General features: G+C 40.9%; 1 protein-coding gene across 1 annotated transcript; it reads right to left on the bottom strand.

Moving 5' to 3' along the window:
- Nucleotides 1-3,611: 3,611 nt before the first annotated feature.
- On the bottom strand, nucleotides 3,612-19,719 carry RXYLT1 (ribitol xylosyltransferase 1). Its single transcript, XM_074572084.1, has 7 exons — nucleotides 19,558-19,719; nucleotides 18,958-19,466; nucleotides 18,338-18,508; nucleotides 17,236-17,338; nucleotides 9,829-10,143; nucleotides 6,324-6,494; nucleotides 3,612-5,219 (listed from the first exon to the last, which is right to left on the bottom strand). Exons 1-7 carry the CDS (start codon nucleotides 19,608-19,610, stop codon nucleotides 4,802-4,804), a joined length of 1,740 nt encoding a protein of 579 aa, XP_074428185.1. The 5' UTR covers nucleotides 19,611-19,719; the 3' UTR covers nucleotides 3,612-4,801.
- Nucleotides 19,720-19,830: the final 111 nt, after the last annotated feature.

Genomic DNA, 19,830 nt, shown 5'->3' with positions numbered 1-19,830 from the left:
GCATGTGCTGCCAGGGCACTGAAGACAATTAGGAGGTAAGAGATGTTACCGTACAAACACCTGGCTGTGTGGCCAGCCTCTCAAAAACGGACAGTGGCTTTTGGGTACTCAACTAGAGAAATCTCAAAAGGTTCTTGATTTTCAAAACACGTAGCACGTTTCCTCTGAATACTGAGGCCTCTTTATGGGATCTTCGACCAGAGACGCTTAAAATACCAGCCACACTGAAACACCAGACACAGGGGACTATCATTACATAGCCTGTTTTGAAACCCTTTGCCTCACCATTTTACTGCCCTGTAGTTCCAGTTCCAAGATGCATCTTCCCTTAAACACTTCAAATGAAATACATCAGAAATGTACATAGGCATTAATCTTTTTTGGATTAGCATTCCTCTTGGCCCTCAGATTTCACCTCTAGTGCCTTTTCAGCTTTCATGTTCTTTAGAGTCACATGGAGAGATCTGAACACTCAAAGCAGTCCTCCATGCTCAGATTAGTAGTAAAGATGTGAAAAGTATTTACATTGATTGACAAGACAGAAACACATACCCGTTTACTGGTTTTTATTGTTCAGGAGACACTGAGGAAATCTGGAAATTTGACCCACTCAAACAGTTTAGGTATCAATCGGTACCGTGACTTTTTGCAGGCTGTTTCCCTATCAAGAGGATTACCGCTCATGGATTATGGACCAGTGATTAGTAAGAAATCTATGCAATTCTTTGTTAACTGCATAAGCTGCTAGGATGAGAAGAGCTTAGAACCACTGTCACTTTTGCTGCACAGCATGGTTTTCATAGCATCACTTTGGAGTGGTCCCAGAAGGGCTTGGTATACAAACTATTTAACTTACCTTTGTGGACTCAGAAAGCGAAAAGCAAACAACACAAAACCCTGGGATCCAATGTAAACCGTACGTCATCCTTTCAGGCACATTTTCATCAGGTCAGCTTTTTTTGGGGGGGGCTGATTCATCAAACCCATTGTGTAGGATTCACAGCACTATAGAAACATTAAAGTCCTTTTTAGTTACTGGAAAATGGCAGTCCCAACATGCCTTATGGTAGCAATTTTCTTGGAAGCAACAGTTTCTTAGGGCATGGTTGGAATTGCATTTGACGTACTTTTGTCTCTCCTAACGTCAGTCTTTATGAATGCGCCAAAATAAGCATTATCTTGTTCAACTGTCATTCATCTCTCCCATCCCAGTAGGAAGAATTCCTGGAAATATTTTAGGACTCCATAGCATAGAAGCTGCTTCTGAGTTTGCCCAGCTCTTAGTGGTTATTACTAATATGCAAGGTTTGCCAAGAAGTAACAGGATTTTATTTCTGTGGTTTTGCAAGTGTTTTGGTGAGGGCAATAAGCCAAGAGAGAAACTGGTGACTCCAGCACATAGTGATCCTAATTCATACTTAATAATTGCTGTGAGAAAGGCTTCTAGGAAACGGTTAGTTGTATCACTCTTTGTATAAGTTGCAGTCACGGAAAGTACCTAAAAATACCACAAAAACCTAACTATTGAAATACACTATCACAACTTAAATGTCCAAGATCAGTAAGCGATTGGCAGCCGGATCCCTTGCAAGCTAACTCCTTATCCACAGGATTACCAACAGTTACAAAGACTGCTTACGTTTTTTTGGAAACATATTGCTCTCTAGAAGCCCATCCTATCAATAGTTTACACCATGTTTTCACAGACACCCTTAACCAGTTCAGAATTATATAGGAAACAGTTACACTAAATTGTGGATCTGTTTCTTCTTAGGGCAAGGCAATGCAGCCTAATTTGTGAGGTCCTCATCAGCAGGACATACCTCTCATAATGAAACTGGTAGAATTATATATTCCACACCCAGATCTAAGTGGGATGCAGCATACTGCATAATTAGCAATCTGTTTAACATTTCAGGTTACAATTGGCATTCTTGACTCCAGACAGGCTTGGTTCTGTGCAGAATTCCCTCTCCAACAGAGAGAGCACGTATAGTTATGAGAGGCCTCAGTCCTTGTTTTGTGGTCCGGAAAGCCATACTTCACCATCCCAGTCTCGAACCAGAGGGCTAACTGCAAGAACAGAGCATCCATTCTCCTCTCAGTATTAAACAACTGAAGTGATACTTCACCTTCTCACTGACAGTAGATACTATCTGCTCCCGCCTGGCCGTGTCATGCAGGGGATAAACTATCTTTTTCACCAGCAACTTAACTGCTTCCCTTCTTTTAAACCAGTTTCCTCTACCACTGATGAAACCTCCTCTTTGATTTCTTGTACCCCTCACCGTCTTTCTTCCCTCAGTCTCATACTTTTTTTTTGGCCAAGGTCCCTTTCATTGTCTTGCTTATCTCTGGATCCAAACAGGGTACGGAGGTGACAATTTTTCCAAATGAGGAAAGATTAGGAAATAAAAACAGGAGAACTATAATCTCTCCTACAAGTTGGACAGTGGAATAAGAAAATAATTAACATACTAGCAACCTGCCTAACATGTAAGGAACCCTCTCTTGGCTTCAAGATGTTTTGCTCTCTTTGCTCCATTGACACTGGAAATAGAACACAAGAAAAAACTTCTAGCGCTAATTCCTTCTGGACTAAAGCAGGTGAATTTGAAGCATTAAGAATTGGTTAAATATAGATAAAATACAAATTACTTCTCTCTGAACTCCAAGAGCAGGCAAGCAGCTGCAATGTGAAACTCTGATAAAACTTTTGTGCATGTCTTGGCCTCCCTTAAGTTTCAACTGCCACATGAGTTTGGAAATAAACTCACGTTTACTTAGAAATGATCAAATGAATAGCAGCACGTTTCTTCTATTGATGACCAAGTAACACACTGAACTGTTTTTCAGGCTTTGACTTGTATACCATTAAAGTTTTGTAGGAGCTACATCCTTTTATAAGAATCTAGGCTGACTGGAAAAGAATTCTCTCTTCACTGTTTTGTGCAGTTCCTTGAAATCCTGCAGGAGTGTTGAGAGATCTGCTGACTACAAGTTGAAAAATGCTGCTCTAGATCATTGCTCCGCAGCTTTGTAGCCTGTGTAGAAAGATTCTACTAGATGGAAATTACAGCAATTACACTACAATATTGCAGATACTCCAGCTTCCCCTAACCCTCTAAATGCTGTGTACTGCTGTGCAGATGGCTACCTCAGATCCTCAGTATGGAAATTTATGGTAAATTTGGTCTAACAAGGTCCACTTCTAAACAGGGCTCATCAGCTCAGTGCTGAATTGTAAGAGCTGAACTTCCAGTCTCAGCTGAATGGAGAACGTTTGCATTGTACTGCAACAGCATGGTGCTTCAGATAAAATGTGTGGATAGTCACAGGAAATTCATGTTAGACATACAATTCAGATTATTTGGGCCTAGATTATTTGTCTTCTGAGAGCATCTGCTAAGCATATGGACTCCCAGCTCCTAAAAATCCAGGTGTTCTGAAACATACCTTATTCCAGACCTAGAGCAGACACTGTGAATATCATCCACTGTTAGCAAACTAAAGCCTGGTGGGTTTACATTTTAGGTTTTTTGGGAGTGGTTTGTTTTCGGTTTTTTGTTCGTTTATTTGGTTTTGTTGTTTTGTTTTGTTTTGTTTTTTTTACACAAAGAAGGGATACAAGAAAACTGAAAAAACCCCACACAGAAGTGCTCTTATATGATACATCTTCCAGAACTAGGTAGTATCATTACACAAATGAATATTACTGAGCAGTACAGCTGCACTGGCTTTTGAATTCCTGCATGAGAATGAACCCATATGGCATGCTGATGTTTGACGACAGAAAACTGCCTACTACACCACCTTCAGTATGCCGCTGTTGTGCATGCGGTAACACTGCTCAGCCAAACACACTGAAGATAATAGCACACGCTCACTTCTGATGTACAAGAACAGTAACAGACCCCTTCGGCTACACTGAACAGAAACAGTTGAAACTGTTTGTTGTAAATGTAGTACCATAAACATTCAATAATATACTTCTGCCATCTTTTGGAGTTGACAAGTTTCAGCCGATTTTGAGAAATCAGATAAGCTACAAGCAAATTCATGTTTAAGGCCTGGTGTTCAGAATGTGCAGGTAATGAACGCTCCTGCAGCAATACTTCAGAAAGATATGTCCCAAGACTAAATGGAAATGAAAGAAAGCAATTTTCATACCTGACATTAAAAGGGAAAAATATTGCTATGAAATATTTCTAAGAAAGAGTTCTCTATTTTTACCTTGAAATGTACGTTTTTATTCCACAGTGTTTAATTAGCTTTATGGCCACTTTCTTGGAAATGAAATGTCGATCAAGTAAACAATTCACATTTTCAAAACAAGCACTTACCAGGATATATCTTAACGATTGTGCTAAACCTGGCAATTTTGCTATAATCATACTTTTCTTCTTTAGTCTACATAATAAATTACTCTGTACCATACAGCTTTCATTCTTCTCTTTTCTTCAAATACAACTGTCATACTCATGTTGGATTTTAACAAGTTCACATGCTCAAAGATATCCTCCTAAAAAAAAATAATCAGGTCACACACCAACACGGAAATTGTAAAAACAGTAATAAAATTGTTGTCATTCTTATGGACTACCATCCTGCTAAGTCAACAACTTCTCTGAAAATTGTTAAGGATGGAGGGCCAATCGCAGCTCTTGGCCAAGATAGCACAATTCTGTTGACTTCAAAAGGAATGCATCAGCCCTCTGAGATTTCTTTTGTACAAAAGCCTCCTCAGAAGGTTAATGGAAATTAAGCTTTCAATCTATTCTAGATTTTCAAAAGGGACAATTTATCCTTTATCACTGGGCAAAAATGAATTTTCCAAAGTATTAATGAATTTCTGTCTCATCCATGCTTTGAAGTTTTGATACCATTCCATAAGCTTTTTTCTCCTTTGAATCTTTTCTTGTAAGCTCATTTTTTTTTCTTTCTCTAGAACAGCAGGAAGCTCTTTCCAGTTTTTAATAAAGATAAACGGAGCCCCCATGGTTTTTAATAATTGTAATGGAGCACTGTGGTACATTGATGAATTTCCGCAATCACCCGGTGTCATTACATCTTCTATAACAGGCAGAGATCCATATGAACAAGCTTCATAAATTCTATAGCATTCTGTATTTATTCCCACTGGGCACAATGTCAAGTCACTCTGCAGCAAGGCGTCTTGATAGTTTTTGAAACTTTCATTTGTTTCTTGAGGCTGCCACCTAGGAAAGTGAAGGGGTTGAAAATTAACACTTTTCCCACAGGCACTGCAATGAAAAAATAGATATATGCTTTAATTTCAATTATTTATAAAACTGAAAATGCTGTCAATGTAAAAATTTTATATTACACACCCAATCAACAGGCTTTTAGTTCTAGTCCTAACTATTCTTAAAGAGTCTTCTAAAAAATTATTGAAAATGTCACTGTTAAAAATAGATTGTAACACTTTTTATGTATGATCCTTTTAGGAAATTATTAATACTCAGAAGTGTAAGAGGCAAACTGAAACTCTATTTTAAATCTTCTGCATGACTTGGATGACGCATATGTCAATTTACTTCACAGCAGAGTTCAGAAATAGACATACAGGGAGACACTCGATGGACTTTTTAATGAATTTTTTTTGGCCTCGAATACTTTGAATCAGCAGAGGTTTGCTCTTCAAAAGTTCGGATGTAAAGCAATCTGTTAACCTGAAATCATCTGCCTGAAGTGCCTCAGAACGTCTGCGAAATTAAGAGTTTATGTCACAGATACAATCCACGTCCTGAGATTCTTCATCAGGGTAACTGAGGTCTTCCTAAGCACTGCTGAGCCTGCTGTCAAACATTTCACAGCTGTTGCTTGGCAAAATTAAGAAATACAATCAGAACCCTATTCCCGTTAGTCAAAAGATCCGTTCTACCTACTTGAAATAAAAAAGACCCATTCTGTATAGATTAAATCCACTCTCTTATATGGAACACAACAAAATACATCAGTCTCTTTCTTCTGGTAACACATTAATACACACAAGGTGCAAGACAAATATTTCTTCTCCCACCATAATCAACTGTATACAAGAAAAAAAATATGGTATTTATTATGTAGTATACATAGGAGATTTTTGTATGTATTAAAAAATATGCTTTACGTAAAATATAGCACCAGAAAGGCCATTACATTATGAAGACCTATATAAAGAGTCTCGGCAACGTTCTCTCTTTTAATGATGACTGGTTACTTTTTAGTTGTACTATTTTTTTAACTGTCAGGAAAGGATTGCTAATAATGAACTAGACAAAAAAGTCTGAATATTTGCACAAAGTAAATCAAAGTCTTACTGTTCTCTGGCTGCAATCCAGCAAAGTTTATCAAGCCCATCCTGCTTCAGAATTTCCATTAGGGTTTCCCTGGAAGAGTTCTTATAGACTGTTCCTAAGAAATTACATAGATGTGATCTTGGATCATGTAGCATTGACCAGCTGGGTTCTACAACTGGAAAATTTCTGTAGCTGTAAAAACAATGTATACATTAGATAATGATAACGTTTTATGTCAAAGAAAAAAACATTTTGCACCATTTCATCTTCGCTGTAGCAGAGTCTAAGACTAAACCCATCTATTTGTTGCCAATCAACATCTATAACCGAGTAAACCAGTCCCAGTCCTGTCCTAAAAGCTGATTTTTATTCCCTTTGTTCCCACCACTCTCTTCACAGACATTCCAGAATACTTATGTCATCTTTCGACATCAGAGATGCTACGTGTGCATGTTACAAAATGTCCCTGAGAAACAAGCTTTTTCAAAAGCAGCTGTTCTTGGCACAAATGCTAGTTTTCACTGAAATGGCCAGGTTAATGGTAGCTATGGAGTTTAAGTCTCAGCTACCTTAATCTCCGTGCATCCTTACCAACTGAAAATACCACTGGTAACCTCTCAAAGGAAAATGTCACTTTGACCTGGGTAGATTTCATTAATATAATCTTTTGGCTACGACATAGCTTGTCATACAAGCCATTTAACTTGTCTTTTTGGACTCAACCAAACCAATGCAAAATCCTGGGATCCAATGTAAACTGTATGCCATCCTTTTAGACATGTTTTCAACAATCAGGCATTTTTTTTTTTTTTTTTTACTGATTCCTTAAATCTTACATCACTTATTTTGGTCAGTATGACAGCTAATGAAACACTGCTTCAGCTGAAGGGCTGGCACTAAATTTTTTCACTACATAAAGTTAATAAATTTTCTGGAACAGATGCATGTTAAAAAAGTTTCTGCTCCTATGCATTCTCAAATTAAGACAGATATTCCTTCTAATCCTATTATTTTTGATGGATCACTGTTCTACTTCCCTGTTATTTCTATTTTGTAAGAAAATCTATACCTTGATCCCAGTTCTTTACTGGTTTCAAAGGTAGTCTCTACTTTATTTCCCAATGATTTCTTCATTGCTATTAATGGTTCTGTGAAGACATATTCACTTTCTTCACCTTCCCAAATTTTGATGGAACAGTCCTTTCCTAGTTCTTTTACCTGATTAATATTAATTTACTTTCAGAAAACCATTTTTCTCTCATGCCAAATATTTTTGCAGGATTCTACATCTTCACTTTCCCTCTTCACTGGGAAAATCTGTCCCATTTGCATACCTTTAACCACAATTTTTAGAACTGTTGGTGCACGATGGCTGCAAAACCCCATTCTGATAACTGATCTGTCTTTCTCCACCCAGCTTTACGCACCAGTTTACTGTTGTAACTGTTGTTGCTTTCTGTTACCTGTCACCTTAATCTTGGCATCTCAAAACTCGAACTTCTTTTTGCTTAGGAACTTCCAATGCCATCAATTCCCTGACACCATCAAGAATCCACATGTAGTGTATTTCAATGACACTGTGAGCAAGTTCAAGCTATGTATAAAAACACCGTCCAGTTTGCCAACTGTCTCAATACAGGAAATTGAATTCAAATTCAACACAAGATATGAAAATAATTCTGTATTCTTTTCATCTTGTATTACCATGATAAGTAGCCAAAACACCATTAACTCTGTTAATGAGTAAGCTGGAAAAAAATACAACTAACTGAATCAAACCTTTATGTACTCCACATAAATAATTTGAGTAGTTAAATATAAGAAAAAGATTTTTGTGGCTAAGCAGTTAAGCCAGCCTACATTACTGTAATACTGTAGTATACTGATTTCGAACATGAAGCATACTATTTCCTTTTGAGGGCTACAACAGGGGTTAAAGGAACGTACCACCAGTATCATCCCTTTCTTAAACAAGCAGCAGTTGGAACCTAATTACATAAATCACAGAATCATGGAATTTTTCGGAGTTGGAAGGGACCTCTAGAGATCATCTAGTCCAACTCCCCTGCTAAAGCAGGATTGCCTAGAGCACATTACTCAGGACTGCATCCAGGCGGGTCTTGAAAGTCTCCAGAGAAGGGGACTCCACAACCTCCCTGGGCAGCCTGTTCCAGTGCTCTGTCACCCTCACCGTAAAGAAGTTTTTTCTCATATTTGTTCGGAACTGCCTATGTTCCAGCTTGTGCCTGTTACCCCTCGTCCTGTTACTGGGAACCACTGAAAAGAGTCTGGCTCCATCCTCCTTAAACCCACCCTTTAGATACCTGTATGCCATAATAAGGCCTCCCCTCAGCCTTCTCTTCTCCAGGCTAAAGAGCTCCAGCTCTCTCAGCCTTTCCTCATAAGGGAGATCCCTCAATCATCTTTGTTGCCCTACGCTGGACTCTCTCCAGTAGTTCCCTGTCTCTCTTGAACTGGGGAGCCCAGAACTGGACACAGTATTCCAGTTGTGGCCTCACCAGTGCAGAATGACCTCCCTTGACGTGCTGGCCACACTCTTCCCTATGCAGCCCAGAATTCCGTTAGCCTTCTTGGCAACAAGGGTACATTGCTGGCTCATGGATAATTTACTGTCTACCAAGACCCCCAGATCCTTTTCTTCAGAGCTGCTTTACAGCATGTCCACCCCTAACCTATACTGGTGCCTGACATTCTTCCTCCCCAGGCGCAGGACCCTACACTTGTCCTTGTTGAACCTCATTAGGTTCTTTTCTGCCCAGCTCTCCAGCCTGTCTAGGTTATGCTGGATGGCAGCACAGCCCTCTGGGGTGTCAGCCACCCCACACGGTTTGGTATCACCAGTGAACTTGCTGAGCATACACTCTGTCCCCTCGTCCAGGTCGTTGATGAATATGTTAAACACTACTGGTCCAAGTATTGACCCCTGGGAGACACCACTGGTTACAGGCCTCCAACTTGACCCTGCTCCATTAATCACGACCCTCTGAGTCCTGTCACACAGCCAGCTCTCAGTCCACCTCACTGTTTCCTCGTCTAGTCCACACTTCCTCAGTTTCCTAAGGAGGATGTTATGAGAGACAGTGTCAAAAGCTTCGCTGAAGCCAAGGTAGATGACATCTGCTGCTCTGCTCTCATCCAGCCAACCAGTTATAACATCATAGATTCCCACGTCACTGGTACACATTACATCAGCAGTTATGATAAATCTCAAGAGCAAATCTGCTGAACAAAAAATAAACAAACACAATACCCCACAAGACACAGGTTCATTTTTTTTAAAGTTCCCTAAATCTTAGCATTCTTTTCCTCTGTTACCATTTTCATTGCTAAATGCAATTTCCAAAGATGCCAATGCTTGATTTAAAAAATCATTAACAGGATCATATTCTACAGTTTACTGACTATAATTATTGTTTTGGGTATCAGCAGTAACATTCAGATGTATTTTCCAAACCTCATGCATAATAATTAAGTCTCAATTGTAATTTGTGTCTCTAGCACTTACGTAGCTACTCCTAAAGGCCACTGGAAAATATCTTCTTCATTTACCAACGCATAGTCATATGTAACGAAGAGTAGATTTACAAATCCTCCGTGTCTTTTCAGGTATGGTTGAATCCATTCATTGCTGCACTGCTCATTTCCAAGCAGCACAACCGCTACGTGCTGTATTTTGTGAGTCTGAATTAACGTTTGTGCATAATGCAACCACTGAGTGGCGTAAGTGATCTTTGCTTTTTCTCTTCCATTCAGAACAAGCACAACATTTTCAGCTTCAACCGAGAAGTAGCCAGGAACTACAGATGGACCAGTGATGAAGCTGTGAAAACCAAAATACAAACAGTAAACATCCTTAAAACAAATTATTGACCTTAATCCCCTAAATATCCTTACTAAACAGTCTGTACTCCAGATATATTTTTTTCTTCAATAAAGTAAATGCAATACACTGCAAAGTAACTGTGCAACTGTAACCATTTGTGTTGTTAATATCTACAGCTATAACACAGGAATAAGGCTGCCTTCATCTTTACCAAGGGAAAAGAAGGAGATTTAGACTTAAATGAAAATAAGGTATTTTGTCAATAAATCAGAACTACTGCCACATTCAAACATTCAACTTTAAAAGAAGGATGTGCTTTTACGTTCACTAAAGGCCAAACTTTTTATTAATTCCAGTAATAACCAATGAATACAGTATTAGAACAAGAGAGAGGCTCTCCCAAACATCTGTAAGTGTATACTAAACCAGGTATCAGTATGAGGAACAACCAGGTGGTCTAGCATACTGCTTTTCTCTGTAATTTTGGTTAAGGTTAGACCAAAAAAAAGACTGTCTCATCTGATACTGAGTAAAACCTACAACACAAGAGGTACGTATCTAAAAGTAAACTTAACTTGCTTGTGTGACCAGGTCAAATTTGACACTTTGATACAAGCTAGTTAGCAGAAACCTTTTAGGTAGAAAATTGCATTTCTAGATCTTGCATGCATGTATTTATTTCACAGAGGAATTCCAATCATGTAGCAGAATCATTACATCACTGATCATTTACAAGTATCCAACAACAGCCATTTATGAACTGCAATGAAGCAAACCAGTGTTTGCCAGCTCCTGCTCTTCAGTCAATTGCTGTGTTAACAGACTATCGACTGAACTCACAGGATTAGTGATTACACAGCTTGGGAAAGAGTCGAGGGAAAAAAACCTAGCAATATTTTTTTCTTTTTCTTTTTTTTTTTTAGGAGTCAATGAAATGTTAGTTTTCTAGGTCTTCTGCATTACCGTAGCTTTTCAGCTACCAGCTAAACTTAATTTAGAATGAGCATGAGTTTTAACTCATGAAGTGCTGAGACTGACAGCTAGTTTCAGCTTAAGCGTGCCTCATGAGGAAAAGTAAATTCACAGCAAAAGCTGTAAAAACTATGCCAGTGAGGATATCTGAAGCAGACTGACTTTAGGCAAGCATATTCTAAACTTGAGCTAAGATGACGTGCTGCTGGCTCAGTGGGAGTGGCATATTTTGGAACAAAGATTCATCAGACTTATGATTTGGAATCGAGACTCTTAATAGAGTCAAAGTAAGCCAGGTCAAGACTTAAATCCAAAGTTTAACAGACAATGGGAAAAGATCACTGGGATTTTTAAGAGAAAACACCTTGAGCATCAGAATGCCTAAAAAAGTGAACAGGATATGTAGCTGATCCAGTGATCACCTTGTAAAAAGAGACCTGGGTAAAAAGGGTTTTCTCTACGGACATAGTGCTGTGAGGCTATCAACTTTACAGGACAGGTGCGGAAGCAATGACCTGTGTGTTGGAAAATATGAAGTTTAACAGCATGAAATTGCAGTGGGGAAAAAAGTAACACTATGGAAATCTCACACTTGAATAATAAAAACACGGTGCTAAGGTTGTACTATTAACTCCCCATCTGAATACAACAGGGATTGGGAAATACAAGGGAGATTACAGAAGCTGCAAAATTAAGACAGTAGTACTAAGAGATTTTCATGAATCACATGTAGGCTAGATCAATGCCTCATCAGTATGATATGTGGAGATTACACTTTTGGACTCAGTAAATCACTTGCTTCCTATAAAGTCCTTGTTTTTCCTCACTAGTCTTAGAACCCATACAAAAAGATGCGACTCCAGACTTGAGTCTTCCTGACCTAATTCCAAAGGTGTTAGTCAGACAGCTACTCTGTAATAGCAATACGATTAAGTTTAACATTGCAGCAGGAGAGAACACATCACATACATCCAGCATACAGATACTCGATATGCAATAAATTAATTACTTAAAAATGAGACAATAAAGAACTCTGAAAGGACTAGCCCAAATAACAAGCAGCTTGCAAGCTGTTCAAAAACACTGTATAAGAAGCCCAGGCAGGCTGTGTGCCTCAATCCAAAAAGGAAACATCCCCCCACAGCCCCAAACCCATATGGCATAATAGAAAAGTTAGGGACGCTGTCGAAGTGCAAAGGCCAGAATTGAAAACAATAAAAAACTTGCCCAAACAAGAAGCTCATATGAGCAAAGCTCGGAAAATACTGCTGGCGAAATGCAAACAGAAAATGAAGGTTAAAAAGTAATTTGAAAAGCACCTTGTAAAGGAACATTCTGGCTGATAGTAAAGGTTCTTTAAATATATGAAAAACAAAATATATAAAAAATATACCAAAAAGACAACTACAGAACTAGGGAGACTACTTGAGAATAACAGCTTAAAAAGCATTTAAAAAGGGATGACAAAGTCATAGCAAAGAAGATTCCCGCACCTAACTCATTCTCTTCAGCAAGAAATACAAGGTAAAACACCACAAGTATTGTATCAAATGGAGAATTTGGCCCTGGATAGCATTTACTTGCAAGTTCTCAAGGAATACAGGTAGGAAAATTGCAGAACTGCTGGCAAAGGTATGCAGCTGTCATTATGAAGTGACGCTGTGCCTGATGAGAAAGAGTCTGCTGGTGTCACTCCCATCTACAAAAACAACTTGAGAGGACCCTGGAGAAGAGAAGTATGACTTCCCTCTCTGCAAGAGACTATAATAAATAGTAAGATCACTGGATCTTAGCAAAAGGCGTGATCGCTGATCACATACATGGATAAGCACTGCTGGAAACGAGTAATCCTGTCTCACTAATCTGATGAAGATCTATGAGTTTGTCAATAAGAATACAGATAAAGGAGATCCAGCAGACATAGTCTATCTGGATTTTCAAAAAGCTTCATCAAAGGCTACTAAGGAAACTAAATCACCACAAGCTGTCCTTGGCGGAATCCTCTGGCAGGCAAAGAAACCTTTGCCGGTTAACTCTGTTGCCCAATATGCTTTCATTCTGGCATGAATCAAGATGGTTGCAGAGGAAAGGAAAGCTATCAGAAGTACTCAGCATGGATTCACCAAAGGGAAATCATGTCTGACTAATCTGATAGCCTTCTACGATGGCATGACTAGATGGATAGATGAGGGGAGGGCGGTAGATGTGGTCTACCTTGACTTAAGCAAGGCGTTTGACACGGTCTCCCCCAGCATCCTCATAGGGAAGCTTAGGAAGTGTGGGTTAGATGAATGGACAGTGGGGTGGATAGAAAACTGGTTGAAAGATAGAGCTCAGAGGGTTGTGATTAGGGGCACAGAGTCTAGTTGGAGACCAGTGACGAGTGGTGTTCCCCAGGGGTCAGTACTGGGTCCAGTCCTGTTCAATATATTCATCAATGACCTGGATGAGGGGATAGAGTGCACCCTCAGCAAGTTTGCTGATGACACCAAGCTGGGTGGGGTGGCTGACACACCGGAAGGCTGTGCTGCCATACAGAGAGACCTGGACAGGTTGGAGATCTGGGCAGAGAGAAACCTTATGAAGTTCAACAAGGACAAGTGTAGGGTGCTGCACCTGGGGAGGAACAACCCCATGCACCAGGACAGGTTGGGTGCTGACCTGCTGGAGAGCAGCTCTGTGGAAAGAGACCTGGGAGTCCTGGTGGACAACAGGATGACCATGAGTCAGCAATGTGCCCTTGTGGCCAAGAAAGCCAATGGCATCCTGGGGTGCATCAAGAAGAGCGTGGCCAGCAGGTCAAGGGAGGTCATCCTCCCCCTCTACTCTGCCTTGGTGAGGCTGCACCTGGAGTACTGTGTCCAGTTCTGGGCTCCCCGGTTCAAGAGGGACAGGGAACTGCTGGAAAGGGTGCAGCAGAGGGCTACAAAGATGATTAGGGGACTGGAACACCTCTCTTATGAGGAAAGGCTGAGGGATTTGGGTCTCTTCAGTCTGGAAAAAAGACGTCTGAGGGGTGACCTTATCAACACTTATAAATACTTAAAGGGTGGGTGTCAGGAGGATGGGGCCAGGCTCTTTTCAGTGGAGCCCAGTGACAGGACAAGAGGCAATGGGCACAAACTTGAACATAGGAAGTTCCACCTAAACATGAGGAGGAACTTCTTTACCCTGAGGGTGGCAGAGCACTGGAACAGGCTGCCCAGAGAGGTGGTGGAGTCTCCAACTCTGGAGACATTCAAAACCCGCCTGGACATGTTCCTGTGTAACCTGCTCTAGGTGACCCTGCTCTGGCAGGGGGGTTGGACTAGATGATCTCCAGAGGTCCCTTCCAACCCTATGGTTCTATGATTCTATGATTCTATGAAAGGAGAATGGGACTGAAGACCTGCTGAACAATGGGGTCTAACAGGGACGGGCGGGGGGGGGAAGGCAGCTGAATGTTTAATCATAGAGGGTGTGACTCTCGGTGGAACAGAAATTTAGGAATGATCTTACTTAATGTTAAGAGATAAGAAGTTTGGCACTCCCTGCTCTACAACATCCTCCTAGATGACAGGAGAGAAGGACGTGAATTGCTTCAGGCCAAGGAAAGTGCTAAACCCTGCTCTCCTACTTGAATGAACGTGCCAACATGTCACTAAAATACACAGCTATGCGGTTCCTTCTCCACCCGTGTTTTTAAATAAATGTCCCTGCATTTCATGTAGAAGTTGATACTTCTACTATTCTTTAGGCAAATTCTTTAATAAAAACCTGAAGCCATCAAAATCTGTATTAAATATGTGTATTCTCCATCCTAAATATATGAAATGGACTTATTCATGCAACTGTGTTCAAGTGATATTTTGGCGTTTTTGTGTCTTTAGATTGATGTTCTTTAAAAACATTCATGAGAGCTCTGTTTTAACAATCATTAGACTTACCACAAAAAAACTGCACAGCAGCACATATTCTACAAACGTCACCTCAGCTAGTTCCCTCTAGCCTCATCTAGTAATCAAATGGAGATAATTTACCTCAGCCAGGCAATAAAGTCAACAATTCTAGAAAATCTTATAACCAGCTAGCAGCCAAAATCATGCACTGATTCTTCTTACAAAAAAATACAACATAATATTTCAATTTGACTAAAAAGTAGAACTTCAGCTATTTCGTTTCAGAAACTTAATCATTAAAATAACAGTTATATTTGCATATTTTCTATACGTTGCACAAGTTCCTACTAGCCTGTCAAATTTTAGCCTCTGTTACGTTGGTACCAAACTTTATATTTTTATAGGACCTAGCGTTCACATTGGTTAACATAAAGACTCTATTATCCCTGGTTCCACTAAACATAACAAGATATTTAAATGCTAGTATAGAAGTCTTTCTTTGAGAGACACATACCCAAGTAACCATGTGAGGTTATTATTCATCCGAAACAGGCACACCAGAGAGAAAATAACCATAATCAATCAAGTGACAGACTCATTAAGTGCAGCAAATTATGTTCATATTATAAACACGAAAAGCAAGGCTTGAAAAAAATCCTCATGTCCATACCAAGAAGACAATCTATCTGGTAGAATGTCATTGATTTCTATAGCTTCTGAGATTTTAATTCCGGAGATAAAAAAGTCTCTTCCCACCAAGGTAATGGTGCAGGCACCGCTCCCTATTCAAAGAACTGGGGAGAATTCAAAGAAAGTATTGTATCCTTTCTCCAAATTCATGAATGGAAAGCTCTACTGCTCTGTCAAGGAGACTACCAAGATGCAATAGCATCATTCGTAGCTGATGCTACTTGTAGGATCAAGTTATATTTGCAGACAAGGAATACAGATTTTTGTTTTTTTTAAAGAGTATATAATTTCACCTGTTTCCTTAGATGTAAGACAGACTTTAATAATTGCTATGTTTAAATCAAGCCTATGTGTCTTTCTAGAAAACATTTTTTAACCACCCACTTATGAATGTGATGTAGGCATTACTGAAAAGATTCTATGCCCTGTACCATGTACACAGTCAGACAGACAATTCAGTGATAAAAACCTTTTGTGATCACTTAAAAAAATCCCTTTTAATTCAAAATCACATATTTACTTCAAACATTATCTGCAAACTTCAAATAGAACTCCCTGTCTTGTTGTGTAAGGAAAAACACCTTTCTGAAGCAACATATTTTTCCGAAGTTAAATTCACTTCGGCGTGTCATTTATGCTTTTAAAGAAAACTTTTTTAACAGATGGGTAGGAGAGCTATTACTGCAAACTGGACAAATAGATGAAAAATCCTTCAGCTTTCACTGTATCTTTACAGAAACCCTTAAAAATGGTATTAAAAGGACCTTAGAGAAAAGTTCTGTATCATGCAGTAAATTATATAAATCCTTAGACAACAACTTTAAAACATGCATGTTCACAGATCAAAACCCTTTTTTAAAGCAAACAATGTTTCAAGTGTCATCTTCCTTTACATATAAAATTAAGCTTTGCAAATCATGTAGTTAACTAGATGCTAGGTCTTGCAGGTTGTTTTTGTTTTAAATAGAAACAAGTTATGGTTTTGATACAATACTATTTATGAATGAACGAGTGAAGTCCCTTTTCCCTGAATACAACAGAAACCAAACAGGAGGAGACTTCTTACTTCACAGCCCCAAAGTTCTTTCAGTCAACTGTCAGCCTCAAACCCCAGTTCTTATCCTTTTCTCAGGGTTCTACTTCCCCCGTTCCTGAGGCCTCCTGGCTGCCTTCCCTCTCAGCATTTTTAAGTCTTTCCACATTTCTTTCAAATACACAAATCTTCGTAAAACAGCAGATGAAATTGCTCCCTAGTTTTCTATTTTTTCATAGGGACAGGTTTGGGCTACAGTTTGCTGGTTTTATCAAGTATGTGTTTCCATGAAAAAATGTGACCGTTCCTTGTGGCAATTTTGAATGAGAAGTTGTGTGCATATTCTTCAGTTATCAAAACATAACAAAATGAAAGTATTTGCAACTGATATTAAAACACCTGCAACTCTGAGATACACAAAATAATGCACCTGTGCATCTTACCACGCTCTTTAACTTTCCAATGCATCATTTGTTAAAGTTAACACAACTGAAGTCAACATCATGCAGCTAATACCTGAAATATGTTTTTCCTGCTTTTTGGCTTCCTTCTCTCCACTGTGCACTCACATCATCTGGCTGAAGATGCCCTCCAAAAATATGTTGCCAAAGGTAGAGACCTACATAAATGAAGATATGATGGAGAATTTGAATGCATGGATCTTGCCTACTCTACACTCCCAGCAAATACAGAAAAAGTATTTCTGGGAAATGAAAAAGCATAAGAACATGGGAAAAAAAACCCCATCAGAGCTTCCTATACAATATGGACATTGTTTCCCAAATTCCGTATGACTTGGAATTAGTTAAGATGAATTTTTCACACATCGGGGCATTTAAAAAGATTCTTTGGCTGTCAAAATATCAGTAGATGAAGATATACCACACTACCACATATGTTAGCACCTCCTACCACTTAAAAATGAGCAAATATTAAACAGCATTTTAATGACAGGCATAGGTGTCTTAAGCTTTTGTGAAATGCATCAAATTTTTGTGATAGAATGCATCACCAATGTGTTTTACAATGCTACATGAAAGTTCAAGTGAAGCCAGAAATACATTTTCAAAAAAGCTAAAATAATAACAGTGATATGTCTTCAGCAGCAGTTAAAGAGCTTGAGAGGACCTTTGCCCACAGTTTATGTAGAGACTTGGTGTATTCCACAATAGGAGAATTTCCAAGTTCAATGGCAGTAGTACTGCAATACAGAAAATACCTTATTTCTCACTGTGTGATTCTTTATTTCACAAAGTGTAAATGTGACAAAAATAAATATTCTGTTATTGCCAAGTAAAAGGCCTGTCCTTGTGTGGTACTGTAAACTAGATTGGATTAAAAAAGTAACCGTGTTTCTCTGCCATTTGAACCATTTTCTTTGACACATGTGAAAAACAGCCTTGAAAAGAACTGATACAAAGAAACTGGAGTCTAACTACTCTCATATCAGTATTAACATAATTTTGAGTAACAGCTACCACTTCTTTAATGCTCTTCAGGTACAGATATCCATATTATTTCATCATATATATAACTTTCAGTTATTAAAAAAACAGCAGAGAAAAGTGCTATATCAGAAAATTTGAGTGATTAATGGACATTGATTGCCCCTGCTCACCAATTGCTGCTTTGCCCCAGATCTGTACTCTAAGACTGGTTTGTTCTAGGTGAGATCGTGCATTTTTTATCATTTTAAGATTAGCTTCGTATCTCTGCTGAGAAGCAAGCAGCTCGCTTTTCTCCTCCCCTTCCCATGGATTCCACTCTTCGTTTCCCACGGCAACATGATCTAGGAAACCGAAAAGCATAATACGGCGTGAGAAGAACAGATTTACGAGTTTAGAAAAGCGACGGATTTTCTTCAATTCGAAATTCCAAGCAGGTACCTGCCAGACACACACACACACACACACACACACACCCCCACACACACCCTTCCCCGCCGCCGCCGGGCCCAGTGCCTCACAGCGCACCCGCGAAATGGCCGCCGCCAGCGCAGGCCCGGCGGCGGCGAGAAGCTGCGGCCCCGGTCTCCCTGACGGGCTGCCTCCGGCTCCCCCCGCAGCTCTGTCCTCGGCTTGGCCCAGGCTTTCCGGGACGGGGAGAACAACCAGGGAGGGCGCCGAGGCCTCCCTGGCGCAGGCAGGAGCTGACAAACCGCGTCGGCCCCGCATCAAACCCGACGCCCCCCGACCCCGCGGCAAGGGCGGCTCGGAGCGGCCCCGCCGCCGCTCTCACCTCGCGGGCCGCGGCGGTCGCGGTGGGGCGGGCGGGGGGCGGCCGTGCGGCGGGGCCGGAGGAAGACGGTGTAGGCCGCGTAGAGGGAGAAGAGGCCGTAAGCGACGATCAAGGCGGAGCACAGCCGCTTGCGAGCGCCCCGCATCCCGCCCGCCGCGGGCGGAGGCCCCGGCGGGGAGCGCCGTGAGGCGGAGGCGGGAGGGGCCTCCGCCTGCAGCCCTGGGCTTCGTTCCCTAGTGAAGAGGCTTGGAGCCCCCCCTACCATGACCTGCCTCTGCCCCAGCAGCCCCCGCCCCGGGCATTGCCGTTGCGGCCTCACGCTGAATGCGAGAAGACACTTGTCCCGTAGTGGCTCGGCGCCGAGAGCGGAGTCCCGAGTCCCGGCCTCGTCCCCTTCCACCGTGGTGCCGGTGTGGGATGTCCCGATGGTGCCGGGGGTCTCCTGCCCGCGGCTCGGGGCAGCCGCCTCCGCGGCGTTCTCTCCTCCTCCTGCCGAGGGCTTCCACAGTCTGTCAGAAACAGAGAATGGATATGCCCTGAAGATTGAGTCAGGAGCATTGCACAGCTTCAGCCTGTCGAAGGTATATAACTACAGGTCACCTTTCGATATACGTGGTCCCAGTGTGGGCCGCTTCAGGCTGTTGAATGTGCATAAATACACGTCCCCTTTTGATATATGCAGTCCCGCCGTGGGCCAGAGCTGCCTGCGGTCCGTGCCTGGCATTTCAGTGTCTCCTTCTGCCACGAGCTGCAGGATGCTGTGGTGTACACCAGATTGTAAATGGGTGGGTGAGCAGCACTGTCAAGTCATGGGAATTCTATGTAATGGGGAAAGTTGTGGACCAGCAGCACTGAGTTACGTTACATGGTATT

This window comes from Larus michahellis, chromosome 1 (assembly GCF_964199755.1).
Source record: "Larus michahellis chromosome 1, bLarMic1.1, whole genome shotgun sequence".
Lineage (NCBI taxonomy): Eukaryota > Metazoa > Chordata > Aves > Charadriiformes > Laridae > Larus > Larus michahellis.
This window is presented reverse-complemented; position numbering and strand designations above follow the sequence as displayed.

Excerpts from the sequence above, each read along its gene's own strand:
- RXYLT1 (XM_074572084.1), bottom strand. The coding sequence starts at position 19,610 with ATGCACATTCAACAGCCTGAAGCGGCCCACACTGGGACCACGTATATC. Across the intron at positions 18,509-18,957 it reads CGACCGCCGCGGCCCGCGAG|ATCATGTTGCCGTGGGAAAC; the intron begins GTGAGAGCGGCG and ends TCGGTTTCCTAG. Across the intron at positions 17,339-18,337 it reads CTGGGGCAAAGCAGCAATTG|GTCTCTACCTTTGGCAACAT; the intron begins GTGAGCAGGGGC and ends TCATTTATGTAG.